General features: G+C 37.6%; 1 protein-coding gene across 1 annotated transcript; it reads left to right on the plus strand.

Annotated features, from left to right (window-relative positions):
* The first annotated feature begins 779 nt into the window (after positions 1-779).
* AMD1 (adenosylmethionine decarboxylase 1) lies at positions 780-22,355 on the plus strand. Its single transcript, XM_039870421.1, has 9 exons — positions 780-1,214; positions 15,552-15,638; positions 16,621-16,747; positions 17,739-17,841; positions 18,947-18,989; positions 19,102-19,246; positions 19,359-19,451; positions 19,564-19,719; positions 20,157-22,355. Exons 1-9 carry the CDS (start codon positions 1,105-1,107, stop codon positions 20,292-20,294), a joined length of 1,002 nt encoding a protein of 333 aa, XP_039726355.1. The 5' UTR covers positions 780-1,104; the 3' UTR covers positions 20,295-22,355.
* The last annotated feature ends 809 nt before the right edge of the window (positions 22,356-23,164 follow it).

Raw genomic sequence — 23,164 nt, forward strand, 5'->3', positions numbered from 1 at the left:
ATAAATTCCCACCAGTTGACCTAATGGAGTACGGAGTTGCCAGCGCTCCATAGCAGCTGCTGCGCTGGGCCAACTCCGAGGCTTGGCGAGCCACATGGTGGGAGGTAGGTACAGCTGGAGTACTCCAGGGCTGGGCGCCACGTTGCTTTTCCTTTCTAAAATAGGGAGACAACGCTTCTGGCTATTGTATAAAAGAGTCGCGAACTGTGTTCATTCGCACATCAACTAAGGCGTAAAGAGATAGAGCGCCTTCTAATCCGACCTTTGGCAACTTGTTCATCACAAATGCTGAGTTTTAATGCCTCTGGCTTCGTTCGCCTTGGGGAAACACACTTGGGAGAATGGCCAAGTATCTCAGCAATCGCGGCGAACTGCACAGGATCAAAACCACCATGCCAGCCCAGCAGTACTCACCGCCCTCGCGGAACCCCGCCAACCCCACCATATTTTCAGCTACCCAGTTGTTTTACGCAGCGCTGTACAGCCTTTCCTCACTCCGTTCGCGCTCTCTTCATCCATTCTATATTCGACCCCAGGTTCCTAATCCCCACCGGACAACACAGCGCCATCTCCCGCCTAGGAGACAGCGCGAAACCAGACCGCACGGCGGCGGGCATCTCCCCGCGTTCCTTGCAGAACGTCGGCCAGCCAGCCGTAACTCCGCGGCTGGTGATTGACAGGCGGCTGTAGCTATGAGCCGCAGGGGCGGGACGTCGCGTCACTTCCTGGCCTTTTGGGGGAGATGGGATATATAAACTCGCTGCTCACGCAGCTCCCTCGCTTCCACAGTATGGCCGGCGACATTAGCTAGCGCTCGCTCTGGTCTCTCTAACGGGGAAACAGCGGACTACAAGAGACTGAACTGTATCTGCCTCTATTTCCAACAGACTCACGTTCAACTTTCGCTCACACACACACACACAAAGCCGGGAAAATTTTATTAATCCTTTTTTTAAAAAAAGTTAATATAAAATTTTAGCAAAAAAAAAAAAAAAAAACCTGAACTTTAGTAACACAGCTGGAACAATCCGCAGCAGCGGCGGGAGAAGAGATTTAATTTAGTTGATTTTCTGTGGTTGTTGGTTGTTCGCTAGTCTCACGGTGATGGAAGCTGCACATTTTTTCGAAGGGACTGAGAAGCTGCTGGAGGTTTGGTTCTCCAGGCAGCAACCCGACGCAAACCAAGGATCTGGGGATCTTCGCACCATTCCAAGGTGGGTGCTCAGGACTCTCGCCCACAGTCGGGTTTGGGGTCTGTTGCCGCCTGGAAGGCATCAGCCATGGGCGGAGATCGGGGGGCCGGGTTTCCGCAGCCTGTTCAGGTGGAAGCAGGTCCGCGGTCGTAGGCCGTTTCGACGGCCGTAGAGGGGGCCCCGGTGCTGGGGGGAGCGGCCCCGTCCACGCGGGGGCTGAGCCGGTTTCTCCTGCCGCCGTTGCTGGGCCGGGTACTGCCCGGGGGGAGGGGAGGAGGCCAGCACCACCGCGTGCTCAGGTAACGTGCCCCGCGAGGCGTGCGGGGCGGCGGACTGCGCCGCTCCGGGTGATTTGGCGGCCCGCGGCTTCTGACTTTCCCCTCCGGAGTTGACTGTCAGAGATCCCGGGCGGGGGTGTCTCGGGGGGCCCACGCGGGCTCCTTCCCAGCAGGTGTGGCTCGGCGGGCTTAGTCAGGCGCTAATTCGGGCGTGCCCGCGTTGGGGAGTGGAGTCTGAGCTGGACTCGTTTTCGCTGTGTGTGGCGGATAGGAGGGGGGCCCCTCTGTGTCCTGGGCTCAGGGGCTGGCGAGCAGGCCTCTAGCCAGCGGTCCGCGCTTGCAGCATGTGGCGCCCGGGCAGCGGGAATTGGGCGGGAGCAGTGGTGTCGCATTGGCTGGGCCCCACCGCCGCTCTAACGTGCTTTGCACCAAAGCCTTTTCGGGGCGGCCCCAGGAGCGAGCCGTGCAGCCCGCCGAAGCTTGCTCCCGAGTCTCCTGACCTTGGGTTGTGTAACCTGTTACCGAGTCGGTGGGATCCTGACGAGCTGCAGGGTGGAGTAAGGTTTGCCTACATTTATGGTCTAGAGGCCGGTCCAGCCCAGGACATAATACCTCTAATGCCTAAGCCAGCAAAGGAATCTGGGGCCCTGGGTTCCCACCCGAGCAGTGTCACGCGAGAGAGCGGGATTAGTAGCGCAGAGAAGGAGAGGTTTTCTAGTGGTCTTGGGAAATGCAACCGCAAGTAAAAGCGCAGGTGATTCCGAAGGTGCCCGGGCCTATACCCGGCGGTGCTCAGACCGCTAGCCACCCCTTGGCTTTCTAGACTCCTTCGAGCATGAGTGCGGCGTCTGTGGCGGTGCGGCGCAGGAACCGGCGTGGCCGCTTCATTGAGAGGCGACGACCAATGAGCTCCTGGGCCCGACCGAGAGCCTGGCCCCAGGGTGTGGGCCAATGGGCGTTTCAGGAATGTTGGCTGCGCTCGCCGCTGTCCCTGACAAAAAGCAACTGGAGAAGGGATTCCAAGAGGACACGTGCTGCCGGGACTTTAAGGCATTATTAGGTCTTGAAGGATTCTCTTGGAGAAAAGCATCATGATAGCTAAAGTGCCACAGGTCTCATTTTTCGTGCTGTGTGCCACACTTAAAGTGCTTACTATGTGCCAGGCTCAATTCTAAGCACTTTTGTATATATATCCATATATATATACGTATATGTATGTGTGTGTGTATATATATATATATGCACATATACATATGTATGTATGTATATTTACATAGTATAGGAAGCAGTTAACGTTTCTTACAATATGGGGAAGCTTAGTATTTCCTCCATTTCACAGATGAGGAAAACTCCCGGGTGTTGATGGCAAGTATTTGGTAAAACGATTGTGATCGGATTATCTCTAAAAATTCTAAAATAAAATAAATAACACTGTTTCGCTCTGGCTCATTAAATGTTTTGAAGTTTTGTAAGGACACCTTATTAAAGGGAAGGGGGTTTTTACTTCCTCGATTTCTTGGGCAGAAACGTCAGAATTTCAGCTCGTGTGTTTTGGTGGTTAAAGAGTTCCCTGGGTCGAGGAGGAGAGAAAGGCTTATAAAAGGGCAGCTTGCTTTCTTTAAATATTTGAGAATCATTTTTACTTTGTACTGTCATTAGTAGCAGTTACTTTATTTGCTTCAGTGTGGCTCTTAAAGTGATGGCGGAAGTTAAATCCTCAAGGACAGAATATTCTTTTTTGTCAAGTTTATGATTTAGTGCTATACATTTGTAGATATATAACATTCATCAAACCATTATTTTGAGAGTCTTTCTAGCAGCATTTATCTCCTGTTGTCCATGGAACAACTAAGAACTAAAAAGTCTATTGGTTTTAACTGAGGAGTCCATTGGGGACATTTCTGAAAATATTTTTCAATGACCTTATCTGTCAAGCAAGAGTCACTTAGTTGGGTTATTTACTAGGTTAAAAAGTACCTGAAAAAAATATCAGATACTAGATAAATCACCTAAAGTCAATACCTCGCAAGAGGGAATCATTGGAGCCTGGTCTCTGGGAAAGTGGCCTGGGCCCCCAGAGACCTTGGAAGGATAATGGGTTATCCAGAAGAGTATGCATAGTGAAATGGTGTATGGCCTCTGGAATGTCTGGATTTGAATCAAAACAACATTTAATAGCTGTGTGATGTTTATTCATCTGTAAAATGAGACAATAAAGGCACCTACTTCATGGGGTAGTTGTGAGGATTAAAGTGGGTTAATAAACATGTAGTACTTAAAAACTGACACACAGTAGCCACTATACAAGAGTTACTATATTTATCTTTGATTCTTTGTTCTTCTGGACAAAATCTTTTTTTCCCCCTTCTTTTTTTAGCAACCAAGTCTGGAGAATGAAGTTTATCAGATTGTAGTCTAAAAGGCTACACGTTGAAGGGTACCCTAGCAATGTGATGTAGTTATTTTTATTCAAATAGAGAAGGCAGTATCACTGGGGAATTTTAGATTGCTTCATTATATTAATCTTCTTATAGAATAATTAACCTTTAATAACTTTGTTTTTATTTAATGATATAAAAATTTGGAAGCCAGAAAATCGTTGCTTGTCCTCATCTCACATCCCCACCCTCAGTAATTCCATTACAATGTAAACAGGACAAAAAACAACAAATGTCTGCTAGAATGCAGAGAAAAGAGAACCCTCATACATTGTTGGTTGGATTGCAAATTAGTACAGCTACTATGGAAAACTGTATGGAGGTTTCGCAAAAATTAAAAATGAATAAACCTTTTGACCCAGCAATTGCACTTCTGGGTATTTATCCAAGGAAAACCACAACAATAATTCATAAAGAGCTATGCACCCCAATATTCATAGCAGCACAATTTACAATAGTTAAGATATGGAAGCAACCTAAGTGCCCATCAACACGATTGGATAAAGAAATTATGGTTCATACGTTCAGTGGAATATTAGCCATTAAAAAAATGAAATCCTACTATTTGCAACGACGTGGATGGACCTAGAGGTTCTTATGCTGAGTGAAGTAAGTTTGACAGAGAAAGATAAATACTACATGATTTCACTTACATGAGGAATCTAAGGAACAAAAAGAACAAATTAAGCAAAAACAGACAAATATAGTGGACAAGTTTGGTGACAAACTTGTCACCAAAAGTACAAATTGGTAATTGACAGATGGTCATGGGGATGGAGGGGGAGCACTGCATAGGGAATGCAGTTAGCATTAATACGATGGCTAGGTGGGGGCCAGGGGAGGGAGGGATTAATTGGGGGGATCATTTTATGAACTAAATAGATGTCTAACCAATGTACTGTATACTTGAAACTAACTTAACTTAAACTAACTATACTTAAAATTAACTTAAAATGTAAATAGATGAAAGGTCACAGTTAAAAGACATTTCACAGACTGGATTAAAATTAAAAAATACATACAGTATATGTCAAACTTATAAAACCTAAAGACTAAGAGTGAGAAGGCACAAATATCGTAACTGGGCATCACTACACGTGCTATAAAGACATTAAAATGATAAGGATGTTTTGAGAAAAGTCAGAAAAATACCTTTCCAACATTGATGCAAGAGGAAATAGAAAATTTAAATAGTCCTATAACCATTATGTAAATTGTGTTAGGCATTAATCATCCTACAAAGAATAGTAGGTCCAAATGGCTTCACTGGAGTTTTTCCCTAACATTTAAGGAAGAAATAATTCTAACCTTTTTCACACATTCTTGTAAATAGAGGGGGAAGACATTTCCCAGCTAATTTTGAGATTAGCATAATTTTGATATCAAACCCTGACAAACTGAAGGAACCAGAATTCTCATAACTGCTGGTGTGAATGAAAACCGAACAAACTACTTTTGAAAATGGTTTGACTGTTTCTTAAAAAGTAGCATATACTGTAAGACTTAATTTCTGTAAACTCTGCATACTAATCTGACAGATGAATGGTTGTCTGAGGATAGAGTAAAGGAAGAGTGGCTTATAAAGAGGCTTGAGGGGCCTTTTGAGGGGTGATCGAGGTGTTCATTATCTTGTGATAGGTTGTAGGGTGTGCACATATCTAGCGCAAAGATTTGGTTGGTCTGTATCTTCATCTAACACTTGGTATTGTCTACTTAGTTTTAGCTATTGTGGGTGTGTAGTAGTTGGTATTCTCCATCAGACTAGTGGAGTTGAGCTTCCTTTTATATCTTTATTGGCCATTTGAATATCTTTTGTGAAATGCTTGTTCAAGTCTGTTTGCCTGTTTTTCTTTTGGGGATGACTTTTTTATTCGCAAGAGTTTTTGATATATTGTCGATGAATTCTCTGTCCAGTGTGTGTTACAGATATACCCTCTGTGGTGTTCCGTATTATATTGATAACTTTAAAAATAGAAGCTTATGCGTTTAATTGTCCAATTTATGAATATTTCCCGTTAATGGTTAGCAGTTTCTACGTACCACTTAAGATGTCTTTTGCTTATCCCAAAGTAACAAAGATGTTCCTCCCCTGCAAAGTTGTTTTACCTTTCATATGTAGATCTGGATTCTACTCTCAAGTCAAACTGGAACCCTCTCCCTGAATGTTCACCTTTTCTATTAAACATTTTCTACCCTCCTGTAGACCATTGCATAGAATTTACTTGAGTATAATCTAAACAAATTACATAATACTGAGAATATTTTTTTTTTTTTTACTGATTTCTCAAGGGAGACAAAAAGGACACATGTCAAAAGAAGTTGATTTGTGTGTGTGTGTGTGTGTGTGTGTGTGTTTTGTTTTGTTTTGTTTTTTGTCTTTAATAGGAAAATTTTGTCTGGTATGGCTTGGGTTGAAGAATACTGATTAACAGTGTGTTGGAGAAAAGCAGTAGTCCAGACATGTCCACATAAATAAAGGAATGGATGATGTGTTCTAAAACTGACGTGTTTCATGTGATATTTAAAGTTGAAATGTAAAGAGAGGGGTTTATATCTTAGGTTTAACCTGAAGTTTGTCTACGAATTTTTCAGATTTCAAAAGGATGTTGAATAGAAATCCGTGACCATGTATAAGAATTTCTTATAAGAAATGGCAGCTTTGCGGGGAGGGTAGGAGTAAGGGAGGGGAAGTCTGTTAGAAAATAAGAAATTTCGGTGAGAGGAAAAGATAGTTCAATTTGATCTTTCAGAACAATAAAATAGGCTTTCCTTTTTGCTTTTGAATTCATCATAGACCTGAGCTATCCTTAGTAATGAGGTGGGTTCAGATGGGAAGTTCTAGTGGAGGTGAGGAGGATAAATATTGTGAGAAAGTTTGAGGCAGTTTATTTTGTTACATGGAAATGTAAAAATTAAAATCTCTAATGTTAGTGTTGGAAAAGACGTTTAGGACTAGTGAGATGTTCTATTCTCTCTTTCACTCATTTTATTAGCTAAAATATAATTTGCATTAAGGATTGGGAGCAGTTGAAAAGATAGTAAATCATACTTCAGTATTAACTTTCCCAGAACTCATGCCTTACTTGACTATATCATTGCACAGTATTGCAGTATTGATAATTTAAATTGAAGGAATTTACAACCCATTACCAAAAAACCTTTTAGTGTAAATGTTTTGGAGTAGGAAAACTTCTATTGAATTAAACTCCTCATTGCATTCCTAACAGCAGTTTCAAAAAAAAGTTTGAACTGTCTCCAAACTACCTTTTTTTAAGAAGTACACCTTGAATAATAATCAGCCAAATGTAGCAATAATTTTACTGATAGCAATTGAAATTTGGGGTAAAAATTTGAGGTTGAGAATACTGTGATTATAATTAACAGTGCATTCTGGGTTGGTTTCTTGAAACAAAAAGAAATATCTGAATTAACTGCCCTAGGAAGGTATCCGCAGAATTTAACTTCTGGTCAGCTTTGTTGAAGAATAATCTTTATGTTTTAAGATACTTTTAACCCAAAGACTTCTACTTTGTATAGAGGCCTAAAAGCAAGGAGACTTAAGACATAGACAAACTGGCTGTTAGCTAAGGGCACAGTTGAGGGAAGTTCCTTTTCAATAGGCTTATTTGAGTACATTACTTGGTAACTCTGAAATCAGCAATTTTTACCCCTTAAGGAAGTAATCCATTAGGGGAATGTAATTACATGGAGGCCTTTTAAATGCAGATTTTCAGGCACCATCTGGTGGAATGTCTGACCTGGACATGAATAGGACCCTTCTCAACTCTTCAGGTGCGAACAGTTCTTCCACCTGCCAGCAACCTTCTTCTGTTCCCTTAGTCATTAATTTTTCAAATTGTGGTAAGATTTACCATTTTAAGCACTTTTTTAAGTGTACAGTTCAGTATTGAGTAAATGTACATTGTTGTGGAATAGGTCTCTGGAACATTTTTCATCTTACAAAACTGAAACTACCCATTAAATAATTTCCCCTCCCCCCATTGACAGCCACCTTTCTACTTTCTCTGTGATTTTGACTAGATATTTCATAGGGAACGTTTGAGTACCTTTTATAAGTAGAATCACGCAGTATTTGTCCTTTTGTGACTGACTTATTTGTTTAGCATAATGTCCTCAAGATTCATGTTAAAAGCATTTGATAAATTTTCCTTTAAGCTGAATAATCCATTATATGTATACAGCACATTATCCATTAATCCCTTGATGGACATTTGGGTTGCTTCCACCTTTTGACAGTTATGCATAACAATGAACATGGGTGTGTAAATGTATCTTCCAGGTCCTGTTTTTAATTCTTTTGGCTATATACCCAGAAGTGGGATTGCTGGATCACGTGGTAATTTTCACCAAAGGTGCGCTATTACAGTTTCTCCACATCCTTGTCAACACTTTTTAGTTCCTTTCCTCTATTTTTCTTTTTCTTTTTTCTTTCTTTTTTTGGACATCTTAACGGATGTGAGGTGGTATCTCCTGATTTTGATTAGCGTTTCTTTTATGAATAGTGACATAGAGCATCTTTTCATGTGCTTGTTGGCCATTTGCATATCTTTTTTAGAGAATTGTCTCTTCAAGTCCTTTGCCCATTTTTTGATTGGGTTTTTGTTGTTGGAGTTCCTTATTATATTCTGGATATTAACTTCTTACCAGATACACAATTTACAGATATTTCCTCCCATTCTAAAAGTTGTCTTTTCACTCTGTCAAATATTTCCTTACTGTGCACAGAAGTTACTAAGTTTGTAGTTTTGTTGCCTGTGGTCTTTGTGTCATAACCAAGAAAATATTGGCAAATCAGGCGTCAAGCTTTTCCTATATTTTCTCCTAGGAGATTTGTAGTTTTAAGTCTTTAATATAAGTCTTTAATCCATTTTGAGCTAGTTTTTATATATGACATAATGTAAGGGTCCAACTTCATTCTTTTGTATGGATTTCCATTTTTTCCCAACATCATTTGATTGATACACTATTCTTTCCCAATTGTGTAGCCTTGGACCTTTGTCATAATGTCATTTGACCTGAGGCATTTACTTTTTATATTAAAAAATGTAGTCATTTGGCCATTTCAGGTCTTAAGGAATCAGATGATGCCGAAGTCTTTCTTGTCATTTTAATTGTATGTTTTCCCTTGTAAGCACCCCAATTTGTTCTGTTTTTATTAGACCACAGACTCTTAAAGAAAGCTTTAAATATAAAATATGGTTTGCCATTAATATTTTGTTTTTCAAACCTACTGACTAAAATCTTCAGTTCATGTACTATGATTAATAGTAAAGAGCATATAATTTCTTTGGGATCATTTATCATGACCTAACTTAGGTTTAAGTTAATTAAGTTTTCTCAGCCTCTGCTTTGTTGACATTCGGGCTAGATAACTTTTTATCGTAGGTAACAGTACTATATGGAATAGCAGCATCCCTGGTGTCTATACCCACTGCATGCCAGCAACAATACCCCTTCCCCAGTGTGACAACCAAAAATGTCTCTAAATATTGCCAAATGTTTTCTGGGTGTCAAAGTCATCCCCAGTTGAGAACCACTGAGTTAGACCAGTGAGGAGATGGCGGCATTTAAGTAAAGAAAGTATACTTCAATTTGGAATATTTTGGCGTATCTGTGAATTTTGTTGTGTTTTATAACGCCTTGCAATTGTGTAACACTTTGAGTACTTTTTGCATACTTTCCAACACTAAATCAGTATTATGTAATACACTCCAAAATTGTCTGCTTTATCAGTTTATCATTTACTGAACTCATCTGTATTTTAAACTGAAGTAAAATATCAGTGAGTGACAAAAAGACCAATTTTATAAAATAGTTTATATTATTGACTAGTAATTCTCAGTCTAGGTGTTAGTGTGTTTGGCAACAAATAACAGACACTTTCCACCATACCGAGCCCTCCTGTGACATTCTAAATTGATACTATCTCACTTTGAAATCACAGATAAGTGACTTAGAAAATGTCTTTTTTTTTTTTTTTAATCATTAAATTTGGACATAAAGCAGGGCACTGAAAACCTTTAAAACAGGAGTCAGCAAACATTCTGTAAAGGGCTAGAGAGTAAATTTTAAATTTTGCAAGGCAGACAGTCTGTTGCAACTACTCAGCTCTCCCCTTATAGGGAGAAAGCAACCACAGACAATATATAGATGAATGGGTGTGGCTAGGATCCAGTAAAACTTTATTTACAAAAGGAGACTTATTTTCCCCACAGAAATGTGATAGAATGATTGGTTGGAATTCTTAGCTGGTTTGGTGTTGGTTTTTCACCATTCCATTTATGCACATGTATAGTATTCATTGTATTAACTTCTTCGGTTATGTTTCTCATGTCTTTCTTGCCCCTTTATGTTGTTGCGTCTAGCAGCTCTCCTAGGATTGTCTTTATAACCACTTGGTTGGTAGACCATCCAACTGTTTGTCCTAGGGTGTTTTAAAGCAATTGCTTTCTTTTATACTGTGACTTTGGAAAAATACAGACTGCTTGAGGGCTTCTATTTGGTAAGGAAGTTTGGTTGCGGAGTTTATTAACTAATGATGAATGGAGTTACAAGAGCATTGTGGTTTCCATAAAGGTGAAAAAAGCACACTCTGCTGTGATGCTTGCTAAATGCAACTAAAAGCTCTGGACAGAATGCATGGTGCAGCTGAGGATTCTGAAAAGTAAATGTTAGCAAGTGAATGGGAGAAGGAAACCAGAACTCAAAATACCACTGAAACAGCCTGATTTCCTGTTTCTTTTTATCCTCTGACATCTCCTGAGGTGGTCTCAAAGGCTGCACACCAGGTGCAAACAAAAAGAGCTCTAAGGGGTCCTCTTTTTCTGGTCTGCTAAGACAGAAAGAAGAGAGAGAGAGAGAGAGAGGAGAGAGTGTGTGTGTGTGGCCGTGTGTGTGTGTGTGTGTTGGAGGGGAGGATCCGTTTTTGTTTTTCTGGTGCTTTGCTTTTTTCCCTCTCCTGCCACAGTATTTATCTACAGTAGTTGTGACCCGGCAGATACCTAAACTCTACCTAAACTCTAAAGGAAAGGGAGGGGAGATCTTTTCTGACCAAAGGAACTGTGATCGTAAGAGGGATATATCCCTGTTGCTGCTTTTTCCCTTTGTCATTGCCCCATTTGGCCCGAGAGAGACAGTCAGTCACAGGCAACTTGCTGCAAAGCGGAGGAAATAAAGCCTTGGCTTTTCTAGCCAGAGGACCAAGAAGCTTCGCTGCTCTGCTGCTCCTGCCCCTGAGTTAGAAATTGTCAGGGCAGTTATGGAGAGGAGTAGGAGTGAGATGAGAAAGTGATTCTATAAAGATTTATATGAACACCCTCAGCTGCTCTTGTATGGGTCTGACCCTAGACAGCATATCAAAGGCCTTGAAAACTGATAGCTCACTTCCCAGTCTTAGATTGGGCACTGAGTGGCATATAAAGCAGGACAAATTTGAATACCAGTGCATGCATAGTCTTTCCTGACTAAACTGAAAACGCAACATAACCCATACGGAAGTTGGATAAGAACTTGAAGACTGAACCTTAAACATTTCAATTGCCTGCTAAAACAATTTTTAAAAATTGACATGCTCCAATTTTATAACATCAAAGTATTCGAGATACCGTTATAAATTACTCAGTTATTCAAATGACCAGGGAATTCTCAGCATCTCTCAAAGGAAAAGACAGCAAGCACCAGCCTTGTGATGCAGATCAAGATTTAAAGGCAGCTATCATAACCATTCTCTAAGAGTGAATACTCTTAAAATGTAAAGAAAGAATAAAGTATTAGAGAAATAGAAGGTGCAACTTAAAAATATAACAAATAATATAACTACTGGAATAAAAAGTTAACTGTATGGGCCTTAGTAGAATGGAGATGACAGAAGAGTGAGTGAGGTCAGTCAGAATTATCCAGTCAGAACAAAAGAAAAGACTGGGGGCGTGGGCAGGAATGAACAGAACCCGAGGGGCTTATGGGACAAACCAGAAAGTTCAACATTTTGTATCAGAAGATTCTGAGAAAGAAAAGTGTATTGTATAAAAAATATTTGAGAAAATAATCCACATTTAGGTTCCTTATAATGAATGGGTTCTATAGCAACTAAGTTATTCAGCAGTGAAAAGAGTAAGCTTCATTTATATAGATTAAAATAGAATTCAGGTGGAATATATAATATCTAGTTAGTTGACAGGATAATTCTGTCAAATGAATCTTCAAGTCTATTCAAGAACGTGCCCTCTAAATACTTAAACTATTATGGTACCCATTTTAAAAAAACAAACAGTAAAGGGTCATGTAACAGTAGTTTTAGATTTTTAAAATTTAAGATTGTTTATGGGTTTCCAGCAAGTCCATAGATCTAATTAGAATAATTACTTATTGCCAGATTCATATATTTGAAGGCCTGTTATGAACTAGGCTAGGCACTGAGGAAAGAAAAAATAAAAACAGTTCCTAACTACATGGAATGATTGATGTAAATACCAAAATAGTTGCACAGATAAAACATTTCGGCAAGTCTTATGAGTTTTAAAACCTTTTCATGACAGGTTTGATCTAGTGGGGATAGTGGAATAACTTGAACTGGAAGAAGGGGGCTGTGAGGACAAGGTTGAAATCCATTCCAACAGTACCCAGAACAGTCAAACATTGTTGTCTCAGTATAATTATAATGTTCTCTTTCACCCTCAAATGCCTTGATTTGAGTAAACAAGTTTATGGCACCTAAGTTTTAGGGAGAGAGAATAGTTTGTGGGAAAGCGTAGCTTGACTGAAGTACAGAGATTAGGGATAGATTTAGTTATCTATATATTTTTCAATATAGGTTTCATTTTATTATTAGATTGCTTTAATTTATATTATAAAATTTGTCAAGTCGGATGAAAAGGGGGATGCTGGGTGATCTGAAGATTAGATAATAGTTTATTCTCTGGAGAGAGTAAAACATGATCTTTCTGAAATCGGAGATCCTATTATTATTGTGGAGGAATACAGTCACCATCCCGAAAACAAAGTCAAAGCTTATACTGAGCGTGAGATCCCTAGCCTTTTATCCTCTTTTGTCTGCCACAAATCCTAACGTTCTTCAGGCAAGAGAATGGAATATTTGGTGATCTTAGATGGAAAATGATGACATTAGTTCCCCAGTGATAGCAGCCCAGTCAGAGGACCCTGTCCCGTATAGAGGCCCATAGTAAAACAAGCCCCATTCATGTGCATAGACCTGATGAGCTCATTCTTAGTATCCTATTCTTGGCCTAGACTCACATTAAAGAAATGTTGAAAGACAGTTGGGGGAACACTTGAGGATAAATTCGGATAAGTGCATAGAAAACAGAAGCAAGTGAAAAGGCAAGACAGCTTTTAAATCCAGACAAAACAAAGTTATACAAGAAAGAAAAAGTTTGTTATCCTATCTATCTAGCTCAGCCAATGGAGCATATTTAAAAGTGTTAACATACCATAGTTAACACTGTTGTCTTGTCTGATGTATATGAATGTTAAGAGTAAATCTTAAGAGTTTTCACCACAAGGAAAAAGTTTTTCTTTTCTTTTCTTTTCTTTTTTTTTTTTTGCTCTATTGAATCTGTATGAGATGATGCATGCTAACTAAGCTTGTAATCATTTCACAATATATGTAAGTCAAACTATTATGCCATATATCTTGAATTTATACAACACTTGATATATATCAATTAGATCGCAATAAAACTGGGAGGAGAGAGTCTTATAAATAGTGAATATAACTGAGAAGGTGTGATAGGAAAGGATTCATTAGAATATCCAGTGGGTGGAATAAAGTATTTGCAAGAGTGCTGAATTTTAATGGAAAGTCAGTAGGTAATGGCATCAGCAGGTAGCGTTATTGGAAAATCTTCAGTATTTGAATTCTTATTATCTAGTAGGTAAATTTGATACACATTATGTGATTTAATCTTGTTAGTCTTGTGAAGTGGGTTTTATTACCCACCAGGTAAAGAAACCAAGCCCAGGAATAATTGCAAGGACTGTCACAAAGCAAAAAAGTCAATAGCTTCTATAAAAGCCCCATGTTGTGAACATGCCTGACCTCGTCTGATCTCAGAAGCTAAGCAGAGTTGGGTGTCGTTAGTACTTGAATGGGAGATCACCTAGGAAGACCAGGTGCTGTAGGTGTTAAAAAAAAGCCCCATGTTTTACTTCAGGTCCGATTATTCCTTTTTGCATTAAAGCATACTATTCGTGGCATTGAAATACTGGTGGTTCTGAAAGTTGTTTGTACATTAGTGAACTTTGAGTCTTAGAAATATGAAACGCAAAGCTATTGCTTGGCTATCTAAATAAACTAAGAGGATTAAAACAATCTATGTTTGTGTTACTCAGAACTCGGTCTTAATTATAACTTTTCTTCCTTAAACAAGTAATTGTACCATTTTTAAAATTCAAAACTGCAAAAACATAGCCTAGTCTAATATGTATTTTTTTTTCAAGCAATTGTTGGCACCTTTTAAAAAGAAATAATTGTTAGCTCTTTTTAAAAAATTGGTTAAGTTATGGGCAAATAGGCTCTATAATCATTAGCAAGCCAAACTCATACAAATTTTTCAGATAGGTCTCAGTACTATTCAGTTTAACTGATGTACCCATCTTAGGAATTAACTGCCTTCTGTGATTGTGCATGCAGTTGCCCATTGGGCCAGTATCAGTTCCTTTTGGCAAAATGATGAAACACAGTTCCACAGGATTGATCGGTACTATGTTTGCTTTTTAATATATCTGTTTTTATGCTGGCTATGCTGTTGAGGATGTCTTATAAAGGTCTTAACTGGAAAAGAAAACTTAAACCATAATATGTCACTTTCTTGGGTATAGAAGAATGACCTACCAAGTAGTAAGAGCTTTAAAACATTTTTAGCCTTTAATCTGATTATTTTAAGATGTCTTGTGGAACTGTTCTATGTTTTTTTCGTTTATAGTGGGCACACTACAGAGGAAATACTTCCTTAGATCTCAGTCAAGTAAATTAAGACCAGCTTACTGAGTTATGCCCATATAACTTTTCATATTGCTATCTATTGCCTTTGTTGAAATAGGCATTTCCCATCTTACTAAAGGGCTGGGCGCATTGTGTTCCCAAGATCTTATGTGTATGCTTACACTGTTGAATTGCCTTCTAAAGGCATTTTTCATTTTTTTTTGACCATGTTTCTTGACTCTTAGACACCACTGGGTATTGTGCTTAGCTGCCAATTTGATAGCAGAAAAAAGGTATCTCATTTTAACTTACCTTTCTTTAATCACTTAACTAGCAAGAGGTAATGTTTTTCTTTGGTTTATGAGCCTTCTGAATTTCCTTTGTATGTGGCTTATTCATATTATTTTGTCTACTTGTCTTTTCTTAGTAAATTATAAATATAATTTCTAATTTTCTGGTTTGCTTTTTTATAGTTTTTCAGATATAGCAAAACATATTATCTTATTTGTTGGACATGTCAGCATAGACAGTTTTGAAACAAAACTATATTGATATTTGTAAGAGAAGCTAGAACAAGAAAGCGCCGATAAATATAAAATATGCAGTGTTAATTATTGGAAAACTCTAATGAGAGGAGGCAAGTACTGTTATAAATTAATCACCTTTTTTGGTTAAATAATAGATCCGAGTGGGACATACTTTTGAAGGATGTGCAATGTTCAATCATAAGTGTGACAAAAACTGACAAGCAGGAAGCTTATGTACTCAGGTAAGTCCTATAAAACAAATGTTAGCTAACCGATTTCAGTTTGAATCATTACTTTACATAGAATAGCAAATTGTTCTTCTGGACCTTAGTTCTATGATCATTTTTACCTTATTTTTTAAAATATGGTATAAAATAAAATGTTTACTTCAGGTGTCCCTTGGCAGTAGGTTTGAAGTCTTACCTAAAAGCTCTTCGTGGTGGTTGCCGTCTTTACTTCCTTGTAGTTAGCAGGGAGTATCTGTAAAGGAGGGTAGAATAGCATTGTACTTTTATCTTCAACCTCAGGTCTTCGTTTTAGTATATGTCTCTAAATACCGGAACTTCAGGCAAGGGGGAAATTGGCTCCACCATACAAATAGGATTGCTGTACATAACAGAAGAAAACCATTCAACCTTTTTATAGGTAGAAAGTTAATTTATTCTAGAAAAACAATGAAATTTTCTAATACATATTATAATAGGACTTGGATTGAACAAGGTCCTTAAGGTGTTTGCTTGCTTCTTACTAAGCTTGCATTTGGCACATAGATGTTTATCAAATGTTTATATGCCAGGCCCTAGGGATATAAAGGTAAATAAAAACACATTCCTTTCTTCATGGAGTTTATTACCTAATGTAAGAAGTAAAGAGATGACTACAGAATACATGTGAGTGGGTAGTGCAAGATGAGGTAAAGTATGAATTTAGTAAATAATGTCCTAGGATAGGTGAGGTGAGGAGGACAATTTTAGTAAAAGAGGGTTTACATAATGAGTTAATGGTGCTTTATACCTAATTTAAGGCCCGTTTCTGTGGATTCTAGAACATTAAACTGATTTTTATATAACAAGAGGAAGGATACTATAGTGGATTATTTGCTTCCTTGAGGTCTTAACATTTAAAATTACTAGCCAAAACTTGAATGATCGTTTAATAATAGATTAATTGCATCTCAGTGGTACATAAACAGCATTACGATATTGTGACTTTTTTCAATTGCAGTGAGAGTAGCATGTTTGTCTCCAAGAGACGTTTCATTTTGAAGACATGTGGTACCACCCTCTTGCTGAAAGCACTGGTTCCCCTGTTGAAACTTGCTAGGGATTACAGTGGGTTTGACTCAATTCAAGTAAGTAATCAGAAAATATTTAATCTTTTTTCCCCCTAGGCACAAATTAAGGGTTCTGAATAAATTTGTAAATAAATTTTTCTGCTTACTGCTTCAGTTATAATAGGTAAGGGCGGGCACACCACGAGAAAAGATCATTCTTCCTGCTAATCAAGAACAGAGTATGGAGGAGGCAGAAAATGAGTCGAGATATAATCCAAATGAGAGAAAGAAATGAAGAAACCAAACATGTTTAATAGTTAACTCCTTGATATGTTAATATGAATGGTAAAGAAACGAAGAAGGGAAAGCAAGTAAAACTATTCAGTCTTCATAATGAAGAATTGATTATGTTAAAAAGCAACAGACAGTATTGAGTTAAATTCTGATAACATTCAAGAATTAAGGTGTTTATACTTATGCCTTATATTGTTTGACGAACAGATGTTAGATTTTAATATTTCACTTGATTAGGGTAAAGGATATCTTGTTAGTAGAACCTAAAACAGTTTTTAATTATTGATTCTTATAAGGAATCTAAAGCAATAAATTCTTAATTTTTGAATCACTGACTCTTGAAAATTAATGTACATATGTTCTCCCATGAAATGTTTGATTACATGCCTATTTAAAAACTCAGATTAGAAACCACTGCTCTAGAAATATTGTACCTTGTCTCTATAGTTGTCATGACCCATCATCAGTAGATTGGGCATTTTTTAGTTTCTAGAAACTCATTGACTCACTCTACATTATTAATGCTCTATTGAGATTGCTCCACTGCTTAAAAACTGAGTTGCTCTGTATAATACTAACTCATGGATATTGGTGTGAAACTTTGCTCTCTGACACAGTGGCCTTCATTTTTGTCAGCCAGCACAAGATTGCATATCCATTAAGCATATTAAAAGGAAAACATTGTTAAATATTAAGGAAAATATTTGTAGAGATAGAGCTTTGATTTTGACATATATATGTAGAAAATAGTTGATTAAGTTATCTTATCTTTTAGAGCTTCTTTTATTCTCGTAAGAATTTCATGAAGCCGTCTCACCAAGGGTACCCACACCGGAATTTCCAGGAAGAAATAGAGTTTCTTAATGCAATTTTCCCAAGTAAGTTTAGATAAATAGAATTGAAACTTGTTTTATTCAAGTTAGAGTTTATATCCTTTCGGAGATCTTTTTTATATATAAAGGTATATACATGTAAATATAGTACATTATGCAATTTAGATAAATGTTTTAATAATAGCTGATTACAAATTTTAGAGTATGCGTGTGTGTGTACCTCAGATCAGTGTCAAAATGATGAAAAAAGTTAAGGAATTGGTCACCTGCTATAGGTAGTATTCATCTTCATCTAGCCATTTGCTCTGATTTATATCTAACTTAGTGGTTATGAAGGCTATGGTCGATCCCCTTCATCCAGAAAAATGTCTAGTGGCTTCATAATCCTGTGCTGAGACACTGGTCCAGTATTCTATACAGGAATTGAGCTGATTTATAAATGACCAACACAGTGAGATCAGAACGTGACTTCAACAAAACTGGCAAGATTTTCTTCCACCCATTTACTAAGCTTTTATTTATAGACGTTCCTTTTTGAGCTTCAAGGTTAGGACACTAAAGGTTCTCTAACGTTCTCATATCCTAGGTGAGGCTGAAAAGCTAGGATGATGATTTTAATAACTTGACAAAGTCTCTCACAGGCATCATTTTAAAGGAAAATCAGATTTCTGTTCTTATCTATTTATATGAAAGTATACTGGGCTATCTTAGAGAGTGCTGAGTATAATTTAGTGTAAATATCTACCAGTTGTTAATTTACCATGTTGAGTGAGGCTTTGAAAAAATATGGAAAAGGAAGTGTTTTACATAAAATGACTTGTATTTACTTGGGAGAGTAGATTAAGTGGGTGACCAAATTCCATTTCTTAATGGAGTTTTAGGGAAGAACGAGCCATAGTTTTCTCAGCATCCTTTAGGCTGACTCATGGCTGAAGTGTATCTCTAAATGACAGCTAGTAAAAAATACATAATTTTAAGGATGATAGAGGGAATCCTGCCTACTTGCGAATTCACCCATTTACTTATATTTCCCTTCACTGATATTTGATAGAAGGCAAGTAGTATCATCCTAACTATTAGAAGGATGAGAAAAAGCCATTCTCTTAAATGGATCTTGTTGCATTTATTTTACATTCTTCTCCCCCAACAGATGGAGCAGCATATTGTATGGGACGTATGAATTCTGACTGTTGGTATGTTGGACACAATTTCATGGATTTTTTTTTCCCCCTCTTTTTTCTGTATAAGATTTACTTTAAACTTCCAGTTGTCATTTTTGGAAACAACTCCTTTACTTTTATATAGGTACTTATATACTTTGGATTTCCCAGAGAGTAGGGTAATCAGTCAGCCAGATCAAACCCTGGAAATTCTGATGAGTGAGCTTGACCCAGCAGTTATGGACCAGTTCTACATGAAAGATGGTGTTACTGCAAAGGATGTCACTCGTGTAAGCATTTTTAATAATTCTGGATTCTGCTTGGGGACTAAAGTCGATTATTTAACTCACTTGGTTTAACTTTTAAATTTGTATTTAATTCAGTCTTTTGCCTTCTTTTCAGGAGAGTGGAATTCGTGACCTGATACCAGGTTCTGTCATTGATGCCACAATGTTCAATCCTTGTGGGTATTCGATGAATGGCATGAAATCGGATGTAAGTAATAATGCACAAATTAAATATTTAACTTAAATAATGTACAGATTAAATAATACTTAAATATTTAAATGTGTCCTTTCCATTATTAACACAAAACTATTTCTCTAAGGGAACTTATTGGACTATTCACATCACTCCAGAACCAGAATTTTCTTATGTTAGCTTTGAAACAAACTTAAGTCAGACCTCCTATGATGACCTGATCAGGAAAGTTGTGGAAGTCTTCAAGCCAGGAAAATTTGTGACCACCTTGTTTGTAAATCAGGTAATTTGTTTTATTATTGACAGACAATAAAATCTTCCAGGAAATAAAGATAGAGAGGCATGTCGTAAAATATATTCTAAAATGGCACATAGATACCCAGAGGTATGACTCGTTGAGGTTATTAGGATGAGAAACTTTACATGTTTCATTAGACTTCTGTTGTCTTGTTTTATATCTAGCCTAATTGATGGGCTCCTCCTGTCCTCCTTATTTTCTCTGTTGACAGGCCTGGGGTTGGGGTGGGTGGAGGCTGGGGGTGGAGGAGGAGAGTACATAAGATGTCACTCTTTATTCAGCCCATAAGAAAGCAACTAAAATATTCAAGTGCCACAGTTTTATTAAAATTGTAGTTTTAAATATTTATGGCGTGACTATTTTGTTTGCAAAAACTTCTGCAGTTTGGAAGCACTAATAGTTTATTTAATTTTTTTGCCCAGAGTTCTAAATGTCGCACAGTGCTTTCTTCGCCCCAGAAGATTGAAGGTTTTAAACGTCTTGATTGCCAGAGTGCTATGTTCAATGATTACAACTTTGTTTTTACCAGTTTTGCTAAAAAGCAGCAACAGCAGAGTTGATTAAGAAAAATGAAGAAAAAACGCAAAAAGAGAACACACATAGAAGAAGGTGGTGGCTGCTTTTTAGATATTGGTACCAGGGGCCATGCTTTCCATAACCACCACCTTGTAGTTGCAGAAAGCCCTAGATGTAATGATAGTGTAATCATTTTGAATTGTATGCATTATTATATCAAGGAGTTAGATATCTTGCATGAATGCTCTCTTCTGTGTTTAGATATCCTATGCCACTCTTGCTGTGAAATTGAAGTGCATGTAGAAAAAAACTTTTACTATATGAAACTTTACAACACTTGTGACAACAATTCAATTTGGTTTATGCACAGTGTAATATCCCTCCAGGTATCCTCCAAAATTCCCCACAGACAAGGCTTTCGTCCTCCTTAGGTGTTGGCCTCAGCCTAACCATCCGGGACTGTTTATTAAATTGCTGCCAAGATATTGCATCCAGTTACCTCCAGTTTCTAGAACAAATTCTCTACTAATGTTACTGAAATCAATTTCTACTTCATACAGGTGTTTTTTGCAACAGCAATTAAAGTTTTTCTTCCACGAGTCAAGTCCTCTTAAGAAAATGATTGAGTTATCCATTTTGTGTATTACTGTTTTAACATTGTTGCTTCCTGTGCTTGTATTCTTTTAATTGATTTCACTCCTCACCATGGTGTCTCCCTGCCTCCAATAAAGCAATACACTGTTACACTGGGTTTATACTGATATTATACCCCAGAAGGGAAAGGGGGGTAGTCCCTAGTCTGAATTTTCTTTTAAGGTCAAGGAAGTTTGGCTTTTTTTTAATTGGCATTGGCTCTTTTGGAAGATAGTGACAAACTATTGTTTAGCAAGGAAGACACAGATGAATATTAAGATATACTGGCATTACTATATGGGAACTACATGCCATTCTGTGCTCCCCAGTAAATAAGAATTAGCTTCACATGAGTCCCATGTCTTTACTACTTGCTAAGTAGTAGTACAAAAATTTTTATCACAATTTTTTAGCAAAGAGATTTCAGATACAGGTACTGGATTCAGTAAGTCAAATCAGCTTAGATCATTCACCTTAATTTTTACTTAAGCAGCCAGTTCCTCTAATTTCCATTAATAATATGCTATGAAATTTAGTTCAAAGCAGAATCAATGTCTGCCATCTTGTGACTTGAAGTTCTGTGACTTCGTGATGCATGTGATGATGTTCGGACTTCATCTGTTCCTCTTACTGGTGATATTTCTTTTACCATGGTCTCACAGGATCCAAGTGAATGACTGCCCAGAATGAGAGCTGTTCAGGTTATTCAGACATACACAGTGAAACAGAATGCTGTCCATGAAACATAAAATTCCAAAGTGGCCAGTGGGAAATGACTAGAAATACAGGCTTTCAAGAGTTGGCATCTTTTAGCTATATTTGCAAATACTGTAAGATTTAAGCAGCCTAGAAAACAGCAAAGTTGACTAAATTTTGTATTCTCGTCCTCAAAAATTTTTTTGATGCTTTCTGGATTGATGCAGTGATGTTTTTGTTCCTTCCGTATTTATAAACGAAACACTTTTTTTTTAGTGTTTCTAAGCAAAATCTACTTGGTTTGAAATCAAGTGGTTGGAACACTTTTGACTTTTATTTTAAGCATGTTCTTGATTCAAAGTTTCATTGAAGAAACTTTCAATCAATGGATCAGTTTGATTCTGTAATTAGCGTACACAGTACCTAATGTTTTGGTGCTGTTTAGAGGACTAGTGCTCAAAGTGGATTTTGTTCTTGAACAGTGCCCCAGTAGATTTGATGACATTTGTTGGCTTGAGGTCTAATTTTCTTTTCCCTAATAGATTCAATATTTCTAATGTTGAAAAACTGCAAAAATTTGTATGGAACAAAGCCTAGAAAAATGTAGATTAAACAGTAATTTAAATTAATCTTAGTGTGTATGACAGAGGAGGGAAAATTCTGGTGCCATAATTTCTCTCTTCGTGGTGTTGGACTTAAATCAGTTGAAATGTATTTCTGTACCACAATTTAAGCTTCAATAAAAGTTTGCTTAATTGATTGTCTAGTAACATTCAGAAAGCTTTCTGTTGATGTATTTTTTAAAATAGTATACATGATCAAATACTAGATAACCTAAAGGTTTTATAGTTAGTTGATGAAATCTACATTTTAGTAGTAAGGGTGTTTGAGATGAACCCTGGAAGTTAAAAAAGCCTCCTTCATAAACACTTTGATGTCCTTGACTCCTGGTGCTCTAAGCAGATTCATGATATCTCCCACTTACCCATTTTCCCTGACCAGCTCTGATTGGGATTCAAAGCCTACAAAATAAGGAGAAATAATGCTTGTGAGGCTTTATGGAAATAAGTACACTAATTAAATGCTGGTAGCCGTGGAAATAGTTCCTAAGAAAGAAAATCTGGCAAAATGCATTTTTAGCCTGAAGTTTTTCAAATCGTTGCCATATACAAAGTTTGCACATAGAAACAACCTAGATGTCAGAAATAACGGTGCTATGGTTATAATGTCTATGCAATTATTAAATTTCTAAAGGAAATGCGTTAACTAATTAAAGTATGTAAAACTAAATGTTGAGTTAAAAATGCTGAGTATGGATTAAATGCAGGTCATGGTACTAGATACTGAGAATATAAAAATAAATGAGTCTTAATCACAGCCCCTTCTAGGTTCTCATTCTAGCAGAGGAAGTAGACAGTGATAGAGGCATATGCTGCAAGATCAAGAGAGCAGTCTTCCTCTTGGCCTAGGGCGGTGGGGAAATGTTTAATAGAAGAGGTCATCTGAGCTGACAGATTGGAACCCACTAAATAGCAAGCAAGAGTGTGGCATTGTAAGGCAGATACATTTCAAAGAGATAGAGGTG

Source organism: Pteropus medius, unplaced genomic scaffold (genome assembly GCF_902729225.1).
Source record: "Pteropus medius unplaced genomic scaffold, Ma_sr-lr_union100, whole genome shotgun sequence".
Taxonomy (NCBI): Eukaryota; Metazoa; Chordata; class Mammalia; order Chiroptera; family Pteropodidae; genus Pteropus; species Pteropus medius.

What these genes read in the sequence shown, in the direction of transcription:
- AMD1 (XM_039870421.1), top strand. Translation starts at nt 1,105, where the DNA reads ATGGAAGCTGCACATTTTTTCGAAGGGACTGAGAAGCTGCTGGAGGTT. An exon ending in TCTTAATGCAATTTTCCCAA is followed by an intron (nt 17,842 to 18,946) that starts GTAAGTTTAGAT and finishes CTCCCCCAACAG; the next exon opens with ATGGAGCAGCATATTGTATG. An exon ending in CGTATGAATTCTGACTGTTG is followed by an intron (nt 18,990 to 19,101) that starts GTATGTTGGACA and finishes ACTTTTATATAG; the next exon opens with GTACTTATATACTTTGGATT.